The sequence below is a fragment of the Molothrus aeneus genome, chromosome 20 (assembly GCF_037042795.1).
Source record: "Molothrus aeneus isolate 106 chromosome 20, BPBGC_Maene_1.0, whole genome shotgun sequence".
NCBI lineage: Eukaryota > Metazoa > Chordata > Aves > Passeriformes > Icteridae > Molothrus > Molothrus aeneus.
The window spans coordinates 5,894,516-5,919,568 of record NC_089665.1 but is presented as its reverse complement, the minus strand read 5'-3'; the positions used below and the strand labels follow the sequence as shown (position 1 = coordinate 5,919,568).

General features: G+C 53.7%; 2 protein-coding genes across 2 annotated transcripts; both read right to left on the bottom strand.

Moving 5' to 3' along the window:
• On the bottom strand, positions 1-958 carry LOC136564915 (eotaxin-like). The gene is made up of 3 exons (XM_066563242.1): positions 889-958; positions 431-548; positions 1-97 (listed from the first exon to the last, which is right to left on the bottom strand). The coding sequence occupies exons 1-3, from the start codon at positions 956-958 to the stop codon at positions 1-3; spliced, it is 285 nt and encodes a 94-aa protein (XP_066419339.1).
• Positions 959-2,395: 1,437 nt separating this feature from the next.
• On the bottom strand, positions 2,396-3,497 carry LOC136565245 (C-C motif chemokine 4-like). The gene is made up of 3 exons (XM_066563745.1): positions 3,425-3,497; positions 2,616-2,730; positions 2,396-2,501 (listed from the first exon to the last, which is right to left on the bottom strand). Exons 1-3 carry the CDS (start codon positions 3,495-3,497, stop codon positions 2,396-2,398), a joined length of 294 nt encoding a protein of 97 aa, XP_066419842.1.
• Positions 3,498-25,053: the final 21,556 nt, after the last annotated feature.

The window sequence follows — 25,053 nt, the reverse complement described above, 5'->3', positions numbered from 1 at the left end:
TCACGTGGTGCTGTTTGGCTCCTTCTGCTTCCTCAGGTACTCCTGGAACCATTTCTTCTTTGGGTCCACACAGACCATCCCCGTCAGCAGCTTCACACTTGGAGGGGAAAGAAAATCCCGAGTCAGCCTGGGAGTGCAGGATCCCCCCGGGGATTCCTGCAGCATCCTGCCCCCCTTTCCCTGCCAGGGCTGGCTCCTGGCCTGCTGGCAGCACAAATGGGGCCGTTTGGGGCAGAGCATCACCCCTGGGGCTGTTTGGGTCAAACAGGGAGGGAGGTGAGTGTGAAGAGCCGGGTGAGGACAGCCCCACCATGGGCAGGGGACTCATTCTGGGGAGTGCCCAGAAATGGGGATTGCTGGGGAAGGAGGGTGAGCGAGGTGAGGATGGGGTGGAGGGCAGGAAGGCTGGCTGGGAGCTGGGGTTACTCACAGAACAGCCCTGTGGGTGCAGGTGGATGGTGTTTCCTGGTAGCCCAGGATCCTGAACTCCGGGATTTTCCGGCGGGAGAACATTTCCTTGGAGCAGCACTTGGGTCTGGAGCTGCGGACTGAGAGCAGGAGGGAGGGTTCAGTGCTCTCCCACCCCTGGCATGAGGGGTATGAGCTCTGCTCCTGCTCCCTCATCCCACAAAGGGAGCATCTTGCAGCCCCAGGGGTGATGCTCTGCCCCAGGGTGTGAGCACTCTGCCCTTAGAGCTCCCCAGCTGGGACTTTGGGGCTGAACCAACCCCATTTTTACTCATTTGGAACAAATCCAGGCCAGCCCCATGCTCAGGCAGCTGCTGATGCCCCACAACCCCACAGGAGCTGAGCTCTCCTCCCTTTCCCCAGCCCCAAATCCCATCAGAGGAAAATCTCAGAAGGGAGAATCTCCCTGCTGGTACTTACAGGACATCCCCTGGCTTCCAGTCCAGGCAGCTGCCAGCAGCAGGATGAGCAGGGCCAAGGAGATCTTCATGTCCATCCCGAGCTTCTGTCAGCACCAGAAGCTCTGGTTCTGCTCTGCCCACCAGGAGCTTGCCTGCCCTGCTGCCTGCAGCCCTGTGGGATTTATAACAACCCCTGCCAGGCTTTCCATGACAGCTCTGGACCCTCCCCGTGGAAAGAACCGCTTGGATCTCTCCATGAGGGGCGAGTGGTGAGGGGAAATTCCTCCTGGCAGCCACTCTGGCCACCGTGACACCCCAGGGCTGCTGAGAGGTGTGGGAGAGGCTGGTGATGCTGGGCTGGGAGTCTATTTTGGGTTGGGTTGTGGCCACCAGCAAAGAGCACAGGATGATGCTCACACTTGTGAGTTCCTGTGCAAAAACCACTCCTTGCCATTGGCTCTGGGGCCTCTGCTTGCTCTGGGGTGGTGGCTGGGTTTGTTTCTCCATCTGTCACAGACATCTTTCATGGAAAATCATTTCCCTAGGAATTTTTCTCCTGAGAAGCTGAGAGGCCTCAGGAACAACATGTAACCAATGGTTATCTGCTGCTGTGGAATGCAACAGGTGGATCTGGGATTGGCCCATGTTGGATGTTCCTAATTAATGGCCAATCACAGCCCAGCTGGCTCGGACAGAGAGTCTGAGCCACAAACCTTTGTTATCATTCTTTCCTATTCTATTCTTAGCCAGCCTTCTGATGAAATCCTTTCTTCTATTCTTTTAGTATAGTTTTAATGTAATATATATCATAAAATAATAAATCAAGCCTTCTGAAACATGGAGTCAGATCCTCGTCTCTTCCCTCATCCTCAGACCCCTGTGAATGCTGTCACATCCATCACCCACTGCAGGCTGGCTCTGCCACTGTCACAGCACCCATCACATTTCCTGGTGGCATTCCTGGGGTTTTGGGCTGGCTCAGGCATCCCTGAGATCCCTCTCTAATGGAATTTGGGCTGTTAATTAGGATGGTGGATGAGGAAAATAGGAAGCCCCCTCCTCCCAGCCATGTTGTCCCTCTGGTTCTTCCCCAGAGCCCTCCTGGGTTTGGTTTGGCCCCATTCACCCCTGGACACCCTCACAGAGACCTGGCTGAGGCTCCAGCTGCTGTTGGCTCCTTGCTGATCCCAACACCTGGGCAGGAAAGGCGGCAGCAGGACCTGCCCAGGCCCCAGAGACTCAGACAGACAGATGTTTGCATGTGGGAATCGCATTTAATTCTGCTCAGAGTCGACAAAAAACAACTGTGGAGCTGCTCCCCCTTCACCCCCCGCCTGCTGCAGCCTCTCCATGGGCCACAGAGGGTCTGGGTATTCCATCCTGCTGGGCTGGCAAAGGCTGGAAAAGGCCCCCTCCTGTGGTGAGGGTCATGGTGATGGGGAGGATGTCCCTTGTGAGCTGCTCCATGCAGAAGTGTCCCCTCTGCCGGGGTGGTGTCCCCCACAGGGCTGTCCCCAGCCTTCCCACTAGCTGGGGATGGAGAAGGAGCTGACTTGGAAGCTCTGCTGGTACCTCTTGACCCACGCTCTGCTGGCCTGGGTGCAGATCTCCTTCCCGTTCCTCACCTTGAAGCTGGGGCACAGAGAGGCTGGGGTCAGTGGGGACCCTAACACTGAGCTTCTGGGGGGCTCAGGGGGTCAGGATGGAGCCAGCAGAGCGAGGCAGGGGTGGGTTTGGGGTACTCACATCACAGCCTGGTGCGGGCACTCGGGGCTGGTGGGGTAGCAGGCCACCACGTTGTCCCTCTTGATCCTTCTGGTCTGGAAGTTGAAGCAGCACTTGTCTGGCATGGCTGGAGCTCCTGGGGGGCAGCACAAGCCTGGCTCAGCCTGGAGACCCCCAGCCCCTCCTCAGCCCTCCTGCCATGGCAGTGGCAGCTCTTTGGGGGGGATCCCCCTGCACCCCATGCATGAAGCAAACCCGACCCCACAGCCCTGGCTTCTGTCCCCATCCCTGAGTTCTGTCCCTGTCCCCCATCCCTGGGTTCTGTCCCCATCCCACAGCCCTGGGTTCTGTCCCAGGTTCCCCAGCCCTGGGTTCTGTCTCTATCCCTGGGTTCTGTCCCCATCCCACAGCCCTGGATTCTGTCCCTGTTCCCCCCATCCCTCGGTTCTGTGCCCCCCAAGCTCTGAGTTCTGTCCCTGTCCCCCAGCCCTGGGTTCTGTCTCCATCCTCCATCCCTGGGTTCTGTTCCCCATCCCACAGCCCTGGATTCTGTCCCTGTTCCCCCCATCCCTCAGTTCTGTGCCCCCCAAGCTCTGAGTTCTGTCCCTGTCCCCCAGCCCTGGGTTCTGTCTCCATCCTCCATCCCTGGGTTCTGTTCCCATCCCACAGCCCTGGATTCTATCCCTGTTCCCCCCATCCCTCAGTTCTGTCCCCATCCCTGGGTTCTGTCCCCATCCCTGAGTTCTGTCCCCATGCTCCAGCCCTGGGTTCTGTCCCCATCCCTGGGTTCTGTCCCCATCCCCAGCCCCTGGGCTGGGGGCAATGCTCACTCTGAGCCAGGCTGTGCCAGCACAGCGTGCAGAGGACGAGGAGGGCACAGACCACCCTGGAGGCCGTCCCCATGCTGGGCTGTGGCAGTGGCTGAGCCGCCTGTGCTGGGGCCAGCCTGCCCCGGCTGCTTTTAAGGGGGATCTTCACCCAGGGACAAGGGGGAGGGCCTGGCCCCTGCCACGTCCCAAAGCACAGAGGGAAAGTGATACTTCATCTCCTCATTCCCTCCCCAGCCCTGGGAAAGGAAAAATGTGCTCCCAGGCCGTGCTTCTGGCACTGATGGGCTTGGGATTTTTCCTGAGCTCGGGCCCCCAGCGTTGGGGCTGATGGACAGGCTGTTCCCAAAGCCTGGCTCTGCACCCTCAGTCCCTGGCCAGGCTGTGCCCAGGCCTCGTGGAGGGGAGGTGAGAGGGTTTGGGATGTCCTTTGGATGGGTCAAGGGACAGGCACAGCATCCTGCAGGGTCTCCCATTGTCCCTGTCCTCCCCCTGCCCTGCAGTTTTGTATCCTGGCCCTGGGGACCACCAGCCAAAAACCCCCCAAAAAACTCAGCCATAGAGAAAATAAAGCTATAGAGAAAAACCACAAAACATAGAGAAACAGCTTCTGCCCGGTTGCATCAGGCACACAAACCCCTCTGTGCATTTTTGGGGGTGTTTGGGGCCCAGGGGGAGGACGGGCAGGTGGCTGCACTTCCCCATTCTCGGTGCCAAAGCAGCAGCTCATGTTCTTGGCCGTGCTGGGCTGGGAAAGGCAGAGGCCAATGAAGGAATCCCTGGTGGATTTTGCCTGGCTGCAGCTGTCAAAAAATCCCCTTCTCCCCCCAGCCCTGCAGATCCCAGGGCGCCTCCCAGCTGCCTGCAGCTGGCGCAGGAAGGGGAGCAGAGGGGAGAGGCGGAGGCTGCGCTGGGAAGGCTGAGGGATCCCGGGGTGCTGGGGACACAGCCCTGCACAGAATCACAGATCCACCAGGCTGGAAGAGACCTTAAAGATCGAGTTCAGCTCAGCCCCAACACCTCAGCTAAACCCTGGCACCCAGTGCCACATCCAGGCTTTGTTGAACACACCCAGGGATGGGGACTCCACCACCTCCCCGGGCAGCCATTCCAGGACTTTATCACTCTCTCTTTAAAAAGTTCTAATATCCAACCTGTATTTCCCTTGGTGCAGCTTGAGACTGCGTCCTGGACTGCCTTGGGGTGCTGCTCCTGGGAGGGGAATCTGTGACCATGTTCACAGGGGTCTGACGATGAGGGAAGAGACGAGGATCTGACTCCATGTTTCAGAAGGCTTGATTTATTATTTTATGATATATATTATATTAAAACTATACTAAAAGAATAGAAGAAAGGATTTCATCAGAAGGCTGGCTCAGAATAGAATAGGAAAGAATGATAACAAAGGTTTGTGGCTCAGACAGAGAGTCTGAGCCAGCTGGGCTGTGATTGGCCATTAATTAGAAACAACCAACGCAGGTCAATCACAGACCCACCTGTTGCACTCCACAGCAGCAGATAACCATTGTTTACATGTTGTTCCTGAGGCCTCTCAGCTTCTCAGGAGAAAAATTCCTAAGGAAATGATTTCTCATAAAAGATGTCTGTGACAGGAATGGGAATTCGCTCTTCTCCAAAGCCACTTCCCAGAAACCAGCCTCAGTTTGTTTGGGGTGACAGGGAGGTGCCAGGGCATGCCCCAAGGGTGGTGGGAGCAGATAAGTGGGGTTTGTGTTTGTCTGGCAGAGCTGAGCACCTTTTGTCATCCCCCAAATTCCCAATTCGTCCCTCCCGGGGGAGCAGAGACGTCTCTGGCTTGGCCCTGGCCCAGCCCTTGGCTCTTGGCCTTTCCCTGACTGGATCCATCTTTTTCCTCATCCCTTTTCCTACCCCTACGCACCACAGAGCTCCTGCTGCAGCTGGGGCAAACATGGCCCTCTAAGGGTAGAAAATGTTCCCTGGAAAACAAAAGGAAGGACAACAAAACAGGGTTTATCGTTCTGGGAAAACCCCTTTTAATGACTCCGAGGTAAAATTCCATTGCAGGAATTTTAAAAATTGCAGCAGGAAAAGAAGGCCGGGAATGACATTCCCAGCTCATCAGTGTTCGATGCAGAGAAGGGCACGGGACATGGGCAGAATCTCTGCTCTGGGGTGGCCCCAAAAGTCCACTGATCCCACAAATCATCTGGGCTGGAAAACATCTTCTTCCTCCCTTTCTTCCCCTGTTTCTGTTGCTATAGAACACAAAATAAAACAACGCGGACACGCAGCTCTCTAAAGTAAAAAAAGAAGAAAGTTTAGTTTCTAACTTTAATATTTACAGATTTCCAAAAGCGACAGTAGATTAGAAGATGACAGTGCTACCTCTCCAATGACACTAAACAAATTAACAGTTTATTAATTTTTTTCTCGCCCCGTAAAAAAATACCAAACAATAAGCTATTTACATAAAGCACGTAAAAAAATCATTACAAAAATATAAACATCAGAAGGCTTAGAAAAAAATTAAAGAAAAAACCAAAGCAGCACTGTTTCTCTGTGGGGGCTCTGTGCCTGCACTCCCAGCTCTGAGACAGCCCGGGACACACAGGGACAGCCTGGGACAGCCCGGGACAGCCTGGGACACACAGGAATACCCCGGGACACACAGGGACAGCCCGGGACACACCGGGACACACCGGGACAGCCCTGGAATGCCGCTTGCCCCCGGGGCAGAGCTGCTTTTCCAGCCTGATGCTTTATTGATGCTGCATTTCCCTCTCAGCCGATCAATAACCCCCGGGGCAGCTGCTGCAGCTGGGGCAGCCAAAGTCAGCCCGGGAGCGGAGCTGCTTTGTCAGGTCAGGGCTGTTTCCAACAAGGATTTGTTTGATTTCTTCTTCTCCCTCTGCTTTGTTTCTTCTTCTCCCTTTTCAAGCGTGGTCGGGTCAGCTTTTCCATCTGACGCTGAGGTAACCACTGAATTCACACCCCGTTCGTGCCATTTCCTTTTTAAAAGTCCTTGTCCGGCCCCAGCCACCCAGGACTTCCCCAGCTGCTGCAGAGATGGTTTCTATCAGATTGGGTCACCAAAAAAAAATGTCCCCAAAAATAGGTGTCCCCTTTGCCACCCACATCCCTGCGGAGCCCAGCTGGATTCTGCTCCCAGAAAGCAGAAAGTGGAGATGTTTTGGGGTATTCTTTTGTCCAAGGCATTGCCTGGCACCCAGCTGGCCTGAGACTCCTTCCTCCTGTGGAATTGAGATGGAATGAGGGCTGCCATCCTTTTCCAGGGGAGATTTTACCAGGAACATCACAGCTAAATCCAATTTCAGACATGTCTCCTGCGGGAGGAATGCTGAGCATGCCCCAGGTGTTGCTGGAAGAAGCTGGTCCAGGCTTGGACCAGCCCATGTCACCCTTACTTCCCTAATTCAGGCCCAGGCAAAGGTTGGGAGTGATGCTCCCACCTGTAGGAAGTGGAAACACCGTGAAAAACATGGCTTTGTGTGGCTGTGGTGTAAATCTCTGGGGGTTTGGGCTCTTCTTTTGATTATGGAGCTGTGTCCCCACATCCTGCTGGCCCAGAGGGAGAGAAGCCCCAAAGGGAAGGAGTTTGAGCCCAAAACAGAGGTGGGGACCTCAGAGAGGTGAAAAGTTCCCATTTGGGATGACAAACTCTTTCCTCATCTCCTGAGTGAAGGGGTTTTGTGGTTGCCCTACTGTCCCTGGGCACAGAGAAGGGGTTTTGTGGCTGTCCCCTTGTCCCTGGGCACACGGAAGGGATTTTGGTGGTTGTCCTTTTGTCCCTGGGCACAGGGAATGGGTTTTGGTGGTTGTCCTTTTGTCCCTGGGCACAGGGAATGGGTTTTGGTGGTTGTCCTTTTGTCCCTGGGCACAGGGAATGGGTTTTGGTAGTTGTCCCATTGTCCCTGGGCACAGCACAGAGGTTTGATGGTTGTCCCTGGGCACAGGGCAGGGGTTTGGTGGCTGTCCCCTTGTTCCTGGGCACTTCATCCTCTCTCAGCTGTCCCGAGGTGAACTCTCCCCGTTCCCCGCACATCTCCGGGTGCTCACTGACTCATTTCCCGTGTCCTTTGGCCCCGGCATCCTGGCTGCCCCCGCAGGGACGGCCCCGGCTCAAACGCTGATTTCACACCCAACTCCTCTGCCTGAGATTGCGATCAGGGCTGGGCTGCTCGAGCTGAGCGAGCTCTCCCCAGCCCTGGCCTTTGAAAACCCCGAGTTCAGAACTCAAATAAACCCAAAGCCTCCTCTGACTCCTGATCTGCAGCCCCATTCCTGATCTGCAGCCCCATTCCTGATCTGCACCCCCATTCCTGCAGTTTCCACTCTCCTCATCATTTCCCAGCAACCTGAAAGGCACAAAACACGAAAAAGAAGGATGAATCCCAAACCAGCAAGGAAGATGCTCGCAAAATCCCCTGCACCCAGGTGCTGGGATCAAAACTAATCCCGACAATCCACACTGGGAGCTCTCTGGGTTTTCTCCAGGCTCCAGCCCCAAGACTGGACAATGCCCGTGGGATGCAGGTGATGGGTAAGGGCGATCAGCATCACCAGGGTTTGGGGAATTCTGTTTCAGCCCACCCGAATCCCCCTCCCCGAGCTGGCCCCGGCTTCCCGCGGTGCTTTCCCAGCTATCAGCAGCTCCGATCTGCCTTTGTGGCCTCGGTGACCTTTTTCACACGTATTTTCTGCCACCGCCTGACCAGGGAGGAAAAGACACCCCAGGGGAGATGAATTCATTTCCTCCAGGCCCACCCCGGGGTGTTTTCCTTGAGAATCTTCCCCTGGCATCGCTCCGAGCAGGTGGGGTGGGTGGAGCCCCGGTGGGGTCTCCCCTTCCCCCGTTCTGGAAATTCCCCTAAAATCCTTCCAGAAATATTTCCTGGGCTGGGAGTGGGGAAGGACCTTCCTGATGTCCTTGGGAGTTTGCTGCAGGGAGAACCTTCCAGGTGGGAAGTGTTGGAATGGGACAGCTCAAAGGGGATGAGGGAGATGGTGGGGGTGAAGATGGGGGCGAGGATGGGGATGAAGCTGGGGATGATGATGGAGATGGTGAAGGGGATGAAGATGGGGATGATGGGGATGAAAATGAGGGTGAAGATGGGGATAATGATGGAGATGATGAAAGGGATGAAGATGGGGATGATGAAAAGGATGAAGATGGGGATGATGAAGGGGGTGATGAAGGGGATGAAGACAGGGGTGAAGATGGAGATGATGAAGGGGATGAAGATGGAGATGAAAATGGGGATGAAGCTGGGGATGATGATGGAGATGAAGATGGGGATGATGAAGGGGATGAAGATGGGGATGATGAAGGGGATGAAGATGGGGATGATGAAGAAGATGAAGAGATGGGGATGAAGATGGAGATGAAGATGGGGATGAGCACCAGCTGTGCAGGGCTGGGTGAGCCCCGGGTCCCTCTGTCCTTTTTGGCCCCTCAGGGTGTTCATGGCAGCGGCCCAGCCCTGATCTGGGTGCGGTGCCAGCCCCGGGTGGGCACCAGCAGGGTTTGGGGCACGGCGGCAGCGCCGGAGCTCCTGCCTCCATCCCAGCAATCCCTGGATGTTGTTTTCCCGGCGCCTGGCACAAGATGTCAGTGCTGCCCCACGAACGGCTCTCGGTGCTGCTCCTCCGCACGGCCTGGCCGGGTCACGGTGCTCACTGGGGGTCCCAAACCGGGGTGCAGCACCCCGGGGTCCGGACGTGCGCCCCTGTACCCGCGGGGACCCACCTGGGCCTCTCCCTGCTGATGGAGAGGCTCCCAGAGCAGTGGGCGATGCTCAACCTCCCCTGTGGAGGCACCACGAGGCTCCCGGACACCTCCAGAACCACGGGAATCATCTGGGGAGAGATCCAGGAGGAAAGAGGATGCAAAAGGGAAAAGAAGCTGGGGATGAAAGAACCCAAACCCTCTCCCAGCAACACGTGGCAAAAAGGGGGGGGGGGAAACCTCCCTCAAAAGAGTGTTGACAAGTCTGGAGGCTTCTGGGACCTTGGCTGACCAGGAAAATAACACATCAAAGACCCCACGTCCGCCTGAAGACAGAGAAAAACTCCGAGCCAAATGTTCTATGAATATTTAACTACCATCAATATTTAATGAGCAGATAGAGGGAGATTAAGAGCAGAGGGATCCATTCTCCCTGTTTGCTCCAGCCCCACTCTCGGGGTGCTGGGGGACTCTTGGAGTCACACTCTGTGCCAAAATCGGGGTGCAGGGACCCCAAAGGAAGGGATAGAGCCCCCCCAAAAGGGAAGGTTTTGTTTTCCAAGCCTCACTCTGGGAGAGGGCAGAGAGAACTCTCGCATGACCTGGGTGTTGTAAATCCAAACCAACCAGCCAAGGAAACAGCTAAAAGTCTTTTTGGAGATTCAGGATCCAAAAAAGCATCACTGCCCATCAATGGATTGGCTGCTGAGGGCAGCAAACGCAGCTGGAGAGTGCAGAGGGTGGGTCAGGATCCAAGCTCCAGCTTTTCCGGGGGGCAGGGAAAGCTTTGTGGGATCGTGGTGCTGCTGGAAGTGCTCAGTTTGGGATGCTCTGTGGGGCTGACCTCGGTGGGGGTGAGCTGGAGGTGACTTCTCTTGCTCTGGATCCATGCAGGTCCATGGATCCATCCATGCTCTGGATCCACCCAGGTCCACGGATTCATTTTGCTCTGAATCCATCCAGGTCCATCCTGGGTCCATCCATGCTCTGGATCCATCCAGGTCCATGGATCCATCCACGCTCTGGTTCCTACCAGGTCCATCATGGATCTATCCTGCTCTGGATCCATCCAAGTCCATCATGGATCCATCCAGGTCCATGGATCCATCCACGCTCTGGATCCATCCAGGTCCATGGATCCATCCACACTCTGGTTCCTACCAGGTCCATCATGGATCTATCCTGCTCTGGATCCATCCATGCTCTGGATCCATCCAAGTCCATCATGGATCCATCCAGGTCCATGGATTCATCCTGCCCTGGATCCATCCAGGTCCATCAGGGATCCATCCAGGTCCATCAGGGATCCATCCTGGTCCATGGATCCATCCAGGTCCATCATGGATCCCTCTTTCTCTGGATCCATCCAGGTTCTTCCTGGGTTCATCCTGCTCTGGATCCCTCTTTCTCTGGATCTATCCAGGTCCATCATGGATCCATCCAGGTCCATCATGGATCCATCCAGGTCCATGGATCCATCCAGATCCATCCTGCTCTGGATCCATCCAGGTCCATCATGGATCTGTCCTGCTCTGGATCCATCCAGGTCCATGTTTGTCCCTTTTTGGGCTTCAAATCCCCTTCCTGCCCCGGTGCCTGGGGACCCCTCCAGCTCTCAGCCACAGCCATGGGGACAGGGAGGTGCCTGCCCGTCCCCAGGTGTCCCCCAGCCTGTCCGTCTCAGCCACAGCCATGGGGACAGGGAGGTGCTGCTCATCCCCAGGTGTCCCCTGGCTGTCCCAGCCCGTCCCTCCCCAGGAGTTTCCTGCTGATGCCTTGCCCGGGGTGTTGAAGCCATCTGGGGCTGGGTGCCCAATCCACCATGAATCCCTAATGACAAATCCTTCTAGGTGGCAGCAGGGGAGGGGAGGGACACTCCGTGTGCACTCCTGGGCTGTGTGTCCTCATTGTCCCCTGGGGCACATCTCTGCAGCCCCCGGCGCTGAGAGGGGTAGAGGATCAGGGATGGAGGGATTTCTCCTGTTTCTCATCTCTTACCCACTCAGCTTGGATTTAGAGCCCATTTTTTGGGGGGATTTGGGGATTTTAGGGGACTTTGGGAGCTGCCTTGGCTGGAGGGGGCTGGAGAGGGCAGTGAGAGCCAAGCTGGGATGGTTTTCCAAGGGTTTTCCCTGTGCTGTGGCCAGGACATGAGGGATGATGTTGTCATCTGATGGCAGGGGTTCCACACTCCTGTCTCCTTATCACAAAAGTTTCACACCTTGGTTTCGCGTGGGCAGCTCCTCAGAGCACTGACTCTTTCTTTTTCCAAGGATGTTCCAAGGAATATTCCAAGGGATATTCCAAGGGATATTCCAAGGGATGATGTAAGGGATATTCCATGGGATATTTCAAGGATGATCCATGGGATATTTCAAGGATATTCCAAGGGATATTCCAAGGATGTTCCAAGGCATGTTCCAAGGGATATCCCAAGGGATATTCCAAGGAATATTCCTAGGATATTCCAAGGGACGTTCCAAGGGATGTTCTAAGGGACGTTCCAAGGGATATTCCAAGGGATATTCCAAAGGATATTCCAAGGGATATTCCAAGGGATATTCCAAGGGATGTTCCTAAGGATATTCCAAGGGATATTCCAAGGATATTCCAAGGGATATTCCAAGGGATATTCCAAAGGATATTCCAAGGGATGTTTCAAAGGATATTCCAAGGATATTCCAAGGGATATTCCAAGGGATGTTCCTAAGGATATTCCAAAGGATATTCCAAGGGATGTTCCAAAGGATATTCCAAGAGATGTTCCAAGGTTGTCCCAAGGGATGTTCCAAGGGATATCCAAGGGATATGCCAATGGATAGTCCAAGGATGTTCCGAGGGATATTCCAAGGGGCGTTCCAAGGGATATTCCAAGGGATGTTCAGCTGGCTGCTGAAACACTGCATCAGCTGCTTTGCCACCAGCCCAGGCCGGGCTTTATTCCCCCCTCTTGCTTTCCATGGATTTCATTTTGATTTTGATGGAAATAGATTTTTTTATTTTTTTCCCCCACCACAGCACGCAGAGCTGGGTGAGCAGCGGGAACGATCCTGGGGGGGACCCTCACCCTTCACAGGGAATCCCACCAACCCCAAACCTCCTTTAGCCACCAAACCCAGCCCAGCCCCTGCCGTGCCCGGGGGGGACGGGCATTTCTCGGGATCACTGGGGTATAAAATCGCTCCTGGGGCGGGGAGGGGAGCGGGGCTGGGCGTGCGGGACCTGCTGAGCCCTGCCCCACTCCCAGATCTGGGCCATTCACCACCACTCGAGACTTTTAGCGCCCCGAGCAACGGCGTGTTCTGCTGATGAGTTCTTTCTGCTCCAGTAATTACAGTGAGGAATTTGTCAGAACGGAGCTTTCGAAAAGCCTTCTCGTCTTGCTCTGATTTTACCTGGAGTGTAAAAAGTCATTAGTACAGTAAAACAGAGGCTGGGCTCGGGCGGAGAGCGCGGCACACTCAATATGCACAAAAAAAAAAAAAAAAAATTAAATTATTGTTTTTCTCTTCTCCTCAGATGGAGTTTTCCTTGATTGGAGTTAGCAGGATGAGGAGGAGAGGCTGGAAGCTGGGGATGTGCTTTGTCTTTCCTGGGGTCTGTTGGTCCCCTCTGTTAGGAAAATTAATCCACAAACACCAGAGGTTTATGTCCAAAAAGGAGACAGAGGAGTCCTTTCTGGCTTTATTTGAATAAAGGGAGAGGCCATGGGGCATTTCCCTGGGATCTCTTGAATTTTTGGAGGATGCAGCCTCCTTTTTATCCCAATTTCCCAGCGACATTTCCCTTCTCTCTTTCCCTATTGCCTGAGGTGTTTGAGAGGTTCAGACTTCTCAATACGCCTGATACCAAAGATTTCCCTCTAATGTATAACCCTCCCTTTTCATTTTTAATTCTTACAGAATTTAGGGTTTTTTCTTCGTCATTGTTTCTTTCATCTCTCAATGTCTAATTTCGTTTACCAGCAAACCTAAAGTTTATTTGTAAAAGCAAATACCTTTTTCCATTCACCAACCAGTGGAATCCTTCCCATTGTTTATCTCCCAAAGCTGGTTTTATCTCCCAGCAGACCCAGTGCTTGTTTGTAAAGACAAATCCGCCATCCCTCTCACCTCTGTCCCCGCTATTGGGGACAATTTTGGTTTCACCCTCTCCCAGCAGCTTTTCCACCTTCTCTGGTGCCTGTACAGTCCCTGGAGAGCAAATCCAGTGGAAAACTCAGCGGGCTGATGTCCTGGATCGCCTGGGGCTGCCAGCGAGCCCAGGGTGGGGGAAACTCCTCCTGATCCCAGCACGGCCTGAAAATAGCAGCAGTCGTGGTTTCAAAGCCTTGGGGCTCGGGTTTCAGGATATTAACAGATGTCAGCCGGAGTCTGGGGAGCTCAGGCTTGAAATGGGCCAGGAGAAAGAGAAAAATCATATCAATAGCACAAAAAAATGTGGAACTGAGGACGGGAGGAGTCGTGGAGTGGGTGTCAGCAGCCTCCCTATTTTCGGCAGGGAGCTGCTACTCTCCAGGAAGGTGTTAAAAACCAGGGTTTTTTAAAAAGTTTATGGTCAAAAAATAATCAAAATTTAGCAAAATAGAGGTGGGGTAAAGAGGATTTCTCATCCAGATCTCTCCTCCATCTGCCTCTGTGGCACCACATCCATTCCTGGTGCTGCTTTATCCCCGTTCTGCCTAAAACTGATGGGAATTTCCACCCCCATGGTTTTTGGGGTTTTTAATTTTTTAATAGGTTTGAAAAAAGAGGCATATCAGTCTTGGGCCCTAATCAAAGCATTTTGGGTTCTATTTAATTAAATGATAACTTTGAGGGCTGAAAGGAAGGGATTTTAGAGGGGCTGCTTGGATTTCAGGGCATTTCCAGCATCCCTGAAGGCAACTTGGAAGTGAAGAAGGGATTTCAGGACAAAGCCTCTCCCTCTGCCAGTGTGAAACCCAAACTGTCAGATTTCCTCTCTCTCCTTATTTCATGAGCAACTTGGCCAAGTTTGATCGAGCTTGCAAATGGTTTTGGTGTCCCCAGATCTGGTTTTAGGGCTCAGAAATCCTGGGGACTGGGAGAACATTCCCTGGAGACTCCCAGGTGCCAGGCTGGAGTTTTGGATGCTTAGGGAATTATGTTAATTTTTAAATTAAAATAAAATTTTAATAATATAATATAATATAATATAATATAATATAATATAATATAATATAATATAATATAATATAATATAATATAATATAATATAATATAATATATAATTTTCCTATTCTATTTATAATATAATTTTAAAATTAAAATAACTCAGTAATTATTTTGATTTTTTAATTAATATTATTTTTTATTAATTTTTATTTTTTTATTAATATGATTAATCCACACGCACAACAAACCCCAATTTCTGCTTTTCCATTTCCTTTCCTGAGGAATTTTGGAGTGCCAGGACCCATTTTTCCCTTTGCTGCACCCCAACCCCACACACCTGGAATTGCCCTGCTCTGCAATTTACAGCACCCCTGGTAAATATTGATTATTCCCTCTGCTAAGCAATGCCATCCCATTGACAAATATTGATTATTCCCTCTAATTAGCGACGTGCTCCCCCATATCTGTGCGTGCTGGGAAGGCAGGGCTGCCTTGTGCTCTGCTCCTGGGGTAAATGGCAGGTGAATGAGATTAGGAGCTGGGAGTGAGCCCTGCCTAAGAGCCTTAACTGGCAATTCCCAGAAAAAGGCAGGGAAATAATTCAATATCCCCCGTGTGACGCCGCCGTGGTGGAGTCAGGCTCGGCCCGTGGGGCAGGGAGCCTCCAGAGGGATCCTTGATTCCATCAGCACCATGATTGGGCTGCAAATGGGGAATTAGGAGCATTAATTGGGAGATTTGGGGGTGGGAGGGGCTGTTTGCTTCCCCTCCCCTTTCACTGCTGCTGGGAGCCCCCAAAATTCACCTGCAGGCCCCCCCAGAGCCCGGCAGTCACCCTGAGGTTCGTTTGAGATTTTTGGGGGGCCAGCCAAGCTCCCTGGACCCAGGGCTGGGCAGGAGCAGCTCTCACCCAGCTCCTGGTTTCATTTTGCTGGAAATCCAGCAGGAGGGAACCAGACACTGGTTCAAGGTCAAGCTCCAGCAGCTTTGGCCAAAAAAGCAGGAAAATAACCCCATTTGGGTGATCCAGAGCATCCCAGCCTGCAGTCCCAGAGGGGGATTTTCTTTCCTGCCTTCGCCCAAAGCCAGGGCCAAAATTCAGCTGCAGTCACAGAGGAGCTGCCACCCCTCACCCCCTGATCAGCCCTCTCCTGGATTTTCCAACCATTTTCCAAGCCTTCTCCTGGATTTTCCAACCCTTTTCCCCAGCGTTTTGGCCATTTCCCCACTCTCCATGCTCCTGCTCCTCCCTCCATCACCAGGGTGAGGAGGGGCTGAGGATCCCTGGGGAATTTCCTGCATTTTACCCCCGAAAAGAGGGACAAATATCCCCCTTCAGGCACAGAACCAGGAATTCTGTCTGGAGGAAAGGGAATTCAGGGATTTTCCTCAGGATAATCCTTGCAGCAGCTGCCCCGGGGGGATGAACCCATCTCAAACCTGTGCCCACCAATCCTCACCAGTGCATCCCATCCACTGCCCACTGGTTTTACTGGGATTCTCCACCTTCCCATCCCTTTCCCAGATCCTTCAGTATCCCTGGATGAAGCAGCAGCGATGGGAGAAATGACTGAAAAAGGCTTTGAAGGACCCTAAAAGCCACTTGGAATCCTCACGTTTTTCCCAGCAATAAAGCTGGGATATTACCAAAATCTGTTGCCATCAAAAGCTGCTGGTAAAACCCCCATCCATCAGTTATGAAATTCAATATTCCTCCCAGGAATTGCTCCCTGTGTGGATCCAGGCTCTTCTCTGCCATCCCCTACTTGGGCAGATGCTCTGGGATCAGATGGTTTGGCCATTCCAGGGGGTTTGGCTTCAAATTTGTGGGATTTTGGTCAAAAACCCCAGGGTGTTTGGCTTCAAATTTTTTTTTCGAGTGAAGGGAGGTGACAAAGGACACCCAGGACAGCACCTCAGTCCTTCTGCAGAGCCCTCAAAAGCTGCTGGATTTTACAAACCCTCATCCCAGACTGGAGATATGGGGGCCCTCTGCACTCTCAGCTCCGGGGGAGGAAGATGAGGCTGAGGAAGGATGGGATAACCCAGCAGATGCTCCCCCAGCTCCCAGAGGCTCTGAAAGGGTTGGAGACATCAGAAAATCCCTCCCCACAGCCAGCCCCATTATCAGGTCGATGGAAAGGATCGATCAGACACTCCCCAGAGGCCCTGGGGGCTTTAATCGAGCTGTGCCCACCTGTAGCCAAACCCTGAACCATTTTTGGCCAGACAGCACCGAGGGCAGGGGAGTTTTGCTGAAAAACCTCTGAGAGAAACCATTGCTAGAAACCTTCAACGGCAGAGATGGCCAGAAAATGCTGATTCTTTCCCCAAGGCAGCCCAGCCATTATCCCACTGGAGAATCCTCCCTCTCTCCTGGCTGTTCTCCACCCTTCCCTTGTGTGGACTTTCTGGGGGCTTTTTTAAAAAATTTATTTTAAACAGCTGCTGCCTATTGAGCAGGGAAAAGAAAAAAGAAAAAAAAAAAAAAAAGATGTTGCAGGAGGCTCTTTTGACCCTGCTGCTATAATTATTCCAGACTCCAGCACTGGCTGTGCTTCAAATGCAATTTTCCCCGACGCCTCCCAGTCCTGCCGGTGGCTCCTTCCCGTCGGATCCGGGTTTGCCGGGTGGGGGATGCAGGCAAAACCCTCTGCACGGATTTCCCGGCAGGTTTTGCCTCCCCAGGTGCACCCTGAGGGGTTTTCCCTTCTTGTTTCAGGGATGTTTTGGGTGATACTCAATTCCTGCTGCCATTCCCTGGTGCCGGAGAGGAAAACAAGCAGCCAAACCCATCCCCTGCTCCTAATTCTGCCTTTTCCACCCCCCCAAATCCCAGCGGCCCCATTCACACTGGGGATGTGCCCCCTCCATCCCCACCCCAAGGGGTTAATCCTTTTGTGCCCAGAACCAGCTGGGAAGATGCTAAACGAGCTCCTGAAAAATTCATGCTCCTAAATGCCCTTTCCAGGGGGATTCTGGTGGGATGGGACCAGCCCCAGTCCCAGCTGGGATTGCTAATGGCAGCCAGGGAAGGATTTTCCTGGATCCCGTTCCCGTTCCAGCTGGGATCCCGCATCCCCAGCATCCCCCCCTGGCCATTATGGGATGCCCATTAGGCTGACCCAGCTGCTTTTGCAGCTGCTCCATCGTTATCCCGCTGGACACCGGCAGGGAGCTCCGGCATCACAGCCGGGCTGGCTCCGCTTCCCCGAGCCTGGCGGGCACCGGGGCGGAAATTTGGGATGGGTTTGGTCCCTCCTTGCTCGGGGAGATTCCCTGGGGAAGGGTCGGGGTTAAAATCCCCCGGAGGAGGCACGGAGGGAGAAGGGGAACCCCCCTCCTGCTGCTGGTGTTGGGGATTTGGAGGTGCTTGGGGGGGTTTGGAGGTGCTTGGGGGGGTTTGGGGTTTTGGAGGTGCTTGGGGGGGGTTTGGAGGTGCCTGGAGGGGGTTTTGGAGGTGCTTGGGGGGGTTTGGGGTTTTGGAGGTGCTTGGGGGGGGTTTGGAGGTGCTTGGGGGGGTTTTAGGTTTTAGATGTGCTTAGGGGGGTTTGGGGTTTTGGAGGTGCTTGGGGGAGGGTTTGGAGGTGCTTGAGGGGGGTTTGGGGTTTGGAGGTGCTTGGGGGGGAGTTTGGGGTTTTGGAGGTGCCTGGAGGGGGTTTGGAGGTGCCTGGAGGGGGTTTTGGAGGTGCTTGGGGGGGTTTGGGGTTTGGAGGTGCTTGGGGGGGGGTTTGGGGTTTGGAGGTGCTTGGGGGGGGGTTTGGAGGTGCTTGGGGGGAGTTTGGGGTTTTGGAGGTGCTTGGGGGGGGGGTTTGGGGTTTTGGAGGTGCTTGGGGGGGTTTGGGGTTTTGGAGGTGCTTGGGGGGGGGTTTGGAGGTGCTTGGGGGGGGGTTTGGGGTTTGGAGGTGCTTGGGGGGGGGTTTGGAGGTGCTTGGGGGGAGTTTGGGGTTTTGGAGGTGCTTGGGGGGGGAGTTTGGGGTTTGGAGGTGCTTGGGGAGGTTTGGAGGTGCTTGGGGGGGGAGTTTGGGGTTTGGAGGTGCTTGGGGGGTTTTGGAGGTGCTTGGGGGGGTTTGGGGTTTTGGAGGTGCTTGGGGGGGGGTTTGGAGGTGCTTGGGGGGGGGGTTTGGGGTTTTGGAGGTGCTTGGGGGGGTTTGGGGTGCAGCAGAGTGCCCGGCTGGGGACACAGGTGACACTCATGGGGTGGTGGGACCCCTGAGCTGCCACCATCCCGTGGCCAGGCATAAAGTGATCCCAAGGCAGCCCTAAAAATACAAGTCAGGCTGTGGGATGGGGGAGATTGATCCCAAGGCAGCCCAAATCAAAAAACAAAACAAAACAAAACAAAAGAGCAAAATCAAAAACCAAACCAGGCTGTGGGATGGAGTGAGCTGATCTCAAGGCACCCCAAATAAAAATAAAAAAACCAAAACCAACCAACCAAACAAAAAAACCCCCCAAAAACCAAACCAAACCCAAACCAAACAAACAAAAAAAACCAAACCACCACCACCAAAAGACCAAAAAACCCCAAAAAACAAACAAAAAAACCCCACAAAAAAACCCCCAAAAAACCCCAAAATCTAAAACCAAATCAGGCTGTGGGATGGAGCAAATTGATCTCAAGGCACCCCAAATAAAAAAACAAACAAAAAGAAAAACAAAAAAACCCAAACCAACCAACCAACCAAACAAAAAAACCCAAAAACCAAACCAAACCAACAAACAAACAAAACCCAAAAAAACCAACCAAACAAAAAAACCCAAAAAACCCAAAAAATCCCAAAAACAAACAAAAAAACCCCAAACCAAAACAAAATCAAAAAACCAAATCAGGCTGTGGGATGGAGCAAACTGACCCCAAGGCACCCCAAATCAAATAACCAAAAATACCAAAATCAAAAATCAAATCAGGCTGTGGGATGGAGCAAAGTGATCCCAAAGCACCCAAAAACCACACCAGGCTGTGGGATGGAGTGGGGACAGTCCCCAAGGTGTCCCTTGATGCTGCTGGGGACACCTCCAGGTGCTCTCCTGCAGGCTCCCACCTGCACAGGGAGTGGAGCAGGGCTGGAAAAGAAAGAATTCTTCACTTTTTATGTGTTTATATATTTGTGGTCCTGCCCTCACGAAAACTCAGGGTCAGGAGGCAAAATGGGCTCTGTTTAAGGCTGGACCTGTTGCTTTTGGGTTTTATCAGCATCTGCTAGGCCTTGCTCACTTCAAGAGCCTGGTTTAGGGGCTGGAAATGCCCTCAGCTCCTCCAAAATGAGAATAAAATGATGGGCTGGTCCTCACTGTGCTGCAAATCCCCCCTCAACCCCTCCAAAATGAGGATAAAATGGGGTGCTGGTCCTCACTGTGCCATAAATCCCCCCAGCCCCTCCAAAATGAGGATAAAATGATGTTCTGGTCCTCCCCCCACTGCTCCCAGCCCCAAATTCCCATGGCCAGCCCAGCCCTGATTTTAGAGGAGCTGCTTTTGAGCTCACCCAGTGCTTAAATCCAACTCCAAACCTCCATATTTTAATTTTTTTTTTAAATTTTAAACCCAAAACAAGCAGCAAGCCAAGGAAAGAAACTCTCTTGTTGGCCTCTCTGGCTGCCAAGATAACCAACCCTCCTAACGAGCTGCTGTATTTAGGTGCTTTGATTCCCTGGTGCTGGAGGAAGGGGCTGCTCATCAGTTCCCTGGATTTGGAGGGTGTTGGGATGCTCTGTTTCCATCAGGGAGTTCTGGATACACACAAAACAGATTTAAACATTGGGGAACCCATCCTTGGTGTTTTTTTTCCTCTCAAAAATAGAGGTAAAACTAAAAATGGAGAAGTTTCCCCATGGGATAAACAATTTTTGGAAGGAAAAGGGAAATAATGTCACTGCTGGTCCATGGAGATATTTTCCTCTGAGACCCCTCCCCAACCTCCAACTTTGATAATATTGACTTTTTAAATCAGCTGAAATATTAAATTCCTCCGTTCTACCCCGAAATTAATATTTTAATAGAATATAAAAGTCGAGGCAGGGATGGAGCTGAGCAGTAAAACTGAAATGAAACATTTTCATCTCGCAGGAAGGAGCGGCTTTGGCGCCACTGCTTTGCTTCTTCCTTCCGCTCCTTTTATGGGGCTATTAAAATATTCATTTTAATATTATAAATATTGCATTCAATACCTAATGTGCCTTTGCACTCTTTGGGGCACCCAAAAGTCAGACCAATTTGCTGGGATGTGCTCAGGAGTGAAATATTTCAGCCCTTTTTTTTTTTGCTTTTCCCACCCATTTTTTTCTGGGAGGATGGGGAACCTTGGGGTGGCCTCTGGGACCAGTGACAGAGCCATGGATCCACAGAATAAATCATTAATCCAGCTGGACAATTAATTCCAATAAAAGGCTTTTTTTCCCCCTCCATCTCCTTAGAAATAATCACATAAAATGAATTTATGGCAATTACGGGATTCCTCCATTTCTGTCCTTATCAGAACCATAGAAGGAAGGGCTGAGGGTACAAATGGATTTCTGGAAGGGAGGGAATTGAGATGTATTTTTAATCACGTTTTAGGATCAGCCACTCAGCTCCCACCCAGGATTAGCTCTGGGACAGGGCTGGGATGCTCCTGCCACTACCAAGGAATTTCCCTGTGTGCATTATTGGACAATAATGGCAAAAACAGAAGTTTGGAGTGAGGCTTTCACTCACCTGACACATCCCCAGGGCTGGTTTGGATTAATTCTTTCTGGTTTATGAGGGATTTTTCTTCTTTGGAGGGTCCTGGGGGTGAAAAAGAACAACTCCAGGTGCGAAGCTGAGCGCTGGCTCTTGGCTTTTTGGTAAAATCCCCCAAAAATGGGGTTTGGGCTGTGTTTGCATGCATCCAGAGGAGTGGCTTGCACGCCAGGAACTCTCCTTGTTCTTCATGGATTCATCCCAGCAAAGCCTTGGAAACAGCCGAGCTGGAGAGGGAGGCCGTGCCTCAGTTTCCCCAGGAAAAGGGGACGTGGCTTCCTCCTGATGCCACCTCCGGAGGTCCCCGGGCAGCAGCGACACCTCCAGAGCGGCTCCCACAGGGATTAGGGCTGGCTTGGGGTGATTAGCGCCCTGTTATCCCAGCGATTAGTGGGATTAGGGCAGGTGAAACTCGGGCCAGGGATTATTACCGGGATGGAGAGGCCGGCGGCGCTCCCTGCCCGAGCTGGCACCAAATCCGCGGGATTGGATTTATCCACGTGGGAAGCGCCTCCAGCCCGTCCCATCCTGCTCTGGGACAATGGGGTGCTTGTGGTGTTTTGGGGAGTGGGGTCCATGCGGTGAGTGGGATGGAGCTGCTGTCCCGGGGGTGGTTTGGGAATCACCATTTGGGAATCTCCATTTGGGAATTTGTCCAGACCCAATCCTGCCTGGACATCCCTCCATGGCTTTTTTGGGTTTTTTTTTTTGGCAACTCCTTGGAAAATCCATCCAGGAGTTGCTCAGGTGTGTCCCCACAAGGACATGTAGAAATCACCATTTGGGAATTTGTCCAGACCCAATCCTGCCTGGACATTCCTCAGTGTTTATTTTTTGGTTTTTTTGGGGATAACTCCTCGGAAAACCCATCCAGGAGTTGCTCGGGTGGGTCCCCACAAGGACATGTAGAAATCACCATTTGGGAATCACCATTTGGGAATTTGTCCAGACCCAATCCTGCCTGGACATCCCTCCATGGCTTTTTTTGGTGGTTTTTTTTGACAACTCCTTGGAAAATCCATCCAGGAGTTGCTCAGGTGTGTCCCCACAAGGACACATGGGAACCACCATTTGAGAATTTGTCCAGACCCAATCCTGCCTGGACATCCCTCAGTGTTTGTTTTTTGTTTGTGGGTTTTTTGGTTTTTTTTTTGATAACTCCTTGGAAAATCCATCCAGGAGTTGCTCTGGTGGGTCCCCACAAGGAGATGTGGGAATCACCATTTGGGAATCACCATTTAGGAATTTGTGCTGACCCAATCCTGCCTGGACATCCCTCAGGGTTTTTTTTTTTTTTGATAACTCCTTGGAAAACCCATCCAGATGTTGCTCAGGTGGGTCCTCACAAGGACATGTAGAAATCACCATTTGGGAATCACCTCAGGCATTTTTTTTGGGGAAAACTCCTTGGAAAACCCATCCAGATGTTGCTCAGGTGGGTCCCCACGAGGACACGTGGGAAATTGTTCCGGGGTTACGTTTTGCCCTTCCCAGCCTCAGCTCCTGCTGAAACAAGGGGATTTATCTCTGGCATCTCCCCCTGGCTTTGCTCCTCACTCGGGAGAGATCCCAGCCCGCTCCAGCCCCCTCCAATGCTGGAATCATAAATAAAATCCAGCTGGGGTAAAAATACTCCTTTCTGGAACGGCTGGAAAAAAAGAAAAATCTCCCAGCGGTGCTGCCAAGAACCTGCCAGAGGCACCGCGGGAGGGATTGCACCCAAACATCCCTCTTTAAAAGCCTCATCCATCAGTGGGAAAAGGATCCCGAGGCGGGGAAGGACAGGGCACCATCCCCAGTTTCCCAGTGCCCGTTCTGGAGTGGGGAAATGGAGGATTTGTCCCATCTGGGCAGGGTGGGGAGGAGATCAGGGGCTGGGCAGTGCCATCCCGGGGGTCTCAGCCCTCCCTTCCCGAAGCAATTGGGAGATTGGTTTATAAATTACGGGATTTTTATGGAAACAAGCCTGGGGCCGCTCCAAAGCAACGCTTGGCCCTTCCTGCGGAATTCCAGGTGGTGGGGATTGAGGCACATCCCATCTCCCTCCTCCTCCTCCTCCTCACCCTGGTGTTGTTCCCAAAGCTCTCCCAGCAGCACCCAAAGGTGCTGGGGAACCCTCGGGGGGGGATCCATCCTCCTCCTCCTCCTCTTCAGCGCTGCTGGGCCGCCTCTTCCCGGGGGCATCTCCAGCTCCTGTCACTGCTCAAGGTCAGTCCCATTAATTGCCGTGAATTATTTTGGCGTTAATGGAGATGTCTTGTGCACTTCCACCGCTGAGCGAGGCTGCCAGGGGGAACGTGCCGGCCGAGCTTTCCTGGGCAAGGGAGATGGGAGGGAATGGAGGGAAGCAGAGCAGGGAGAGGGGAGCCACCCGGGCTTGGTGTGGGCAGGAAAACGCAGCCAGCCCCGGTGGGAATGGCTGGGAATGGGGTCTCAGCCCCCCCAAAATGCTCTCACATTCCTGTTGGGCAGTTGAGGGGAGTGTGGCATTCCCAAAACACCAACTCTCCCATGGCTCCAGCTGGGATAAGGGAATAAGGGAATCCCTCCCCAGCCGTGCTGGGAGCATCTCCAGGCCCTGCAGGAGCCGATCCCGGGATATGTGGAGGGCACCAGGGAGGGACAGGGGGAGCGATGCCCCACCCCAGGGGGGCACAGGGGGTCCCCAATGCCCCCAGCCTGTGTGCACAGCCAGGAGGGGTGACAGGGCTGATCACCCGGGTGGCACCAGGGGGACACAGTGCAGGTGTGGCACAGAGATGGGGACAATCTGCAGGGGTGGCACAGAGGTGGGGACATTCTGCAGGTGTGGCATGGAGGGGGGGGACAATCTGCAGGTGTGGCACAGGGACCGCCAGGGTGGCCAAGCCCGGCTGCTCCTCCCCGCACTCCCCTTGCCCAGGAGGGCTCGGATCCCCCCAAATTTCACCACCCCGGGGCAGGGCCGGGCACCCCCGGGGGGGGCTGCGAGGAGAGGGAGGAGGAGGAGGAGGGAGCGGAGGAGGAGGAGGAGGAGGAAGGCGCCTCCCCCTGCCGCTCGCTGGCACCCAGAGGAGCCCGATGCGGCTCGGGCCGGGCGAGCGGGCACCGGAGCGCCCAGCCCGGCCCGGCACAGGCTGGGGGGGCCCCGGCAGAGCCCCCCTCAACCTCCCGACCCCCCGGCACCCCCTGCCTGCCTCCACCTGCCTGTAGCGGGGGGGACACCCCGCCTTTAACGCGGGGGACCCCCTCTTTGCAGGGCTCCTGGCGGGGTCCCCCTGCTGCCAGCGCTGAGCTCCGGGGTGTCCCCCCCCCGCCCCAGCCCCCCAAACTTTGCCTTGGGATGCGGGGACTCCGCCGCCGAGCTGCTCCTGCCGCCGATTAATCGCATCTGCCTGGGATTAATTATTCACCCGGCTCTGGGTTGTGGTTTTTGTGTTACGTTCTTCTTGTTTTCTTGGTTTTTTGGTTGATTTTTTTTTGCCTGTTTATCTTTTTCCTCGGGGGGAGCGCGTTAATTCCGCTTTTTTTTTTTTTTTTTTTTTGCTTCTCCCCCCACCCACCCCCCCTCCCAATTTTTATTTTTCTTCCCCTTTGGAAGAACAGCGCTTGGAATTCTGATTTTTCTTCTCGTGCAGGGAGCGGGGCGCGTTGGGGGGGGCTGGCGACCCGCACCCTGCAGCATCATCCTCCTCCTCCTCCATCGGCACATCGGGGCTCTGCTTTTGCCTCCGGGAAAAGGGGGGTTCCACGTGCTCTGCTCCCCCCGCTCGCGGCTCCTGAGGAGGAAGAGGAGGAGGAGGAAGAGGAGGGGGACCCTCCCCCGCCGGCTGGGCGCTCCCCCGGCCGCCCTGCAGGCACCGGGGGGGGGTTGCGGCAGCTTTGGGGCGCGGGCTGGGGAGGGGTGGGGGGCCGGAGATGGGGAGCTCTGCTCGCTGAGCTGGGGGGGGGCAAAGCCGAGCCCCCCCTAACCTGGTTCCCCCCCCCCCTCCCCAAATTCCGCCGTTGGCTGCTGCTCCCGGCTCGCACGTGGTTGGATTTAGGGGGATTTCTGCGGGTTTTTTTC

Bases quoted from the DNA above. Each gene is read 5' to 3' on its own strand.
- LOC136564915 (XM_066563242.1), bottom strand. From the start codon at position 958: ATGAAGATCTCCTTGGCCCTGCTCATCCTGCTGCTGGCAGCTGCCTGG. The intron at 549-888 runs GTAAGTACCAGC...TCCTGCTCTCAG, and splicing joins TGGAAGCCAGGGGATGTCCT to TCCGCAGCTCCAGACCCAAG. The intron at 98-430 runs GTGAGTAACCCC...TTCCCCTCCAAG, and splicing joins TGCACCCACAGGGCTGTTCT to TGTGAAGCTGCTGACGGGGA.
- LOC136565245 (XM_066563745.1), bottom strand. From the start codon at position 3,497: ATGGGGACGGCCTCCAGGGTGGTCTGTGCCCTCCTCGTCCTCTGCACG. The intron at 2,731-3,424 runs GTGAGCATTGCC...GCTGCCCCCCAG, and splicing joins CTGGCACAGCCTGGCTCAGA to GAGCTCCAGCCATGCCAGAC. The intron at 2,502-2,615 runs GTGAGTACCCCA...TCTGTGCCCCAG, and splicing joins TGCCCGCACCAGGCTGTGAT to CTTCAAGGTGAGGAACGGGA.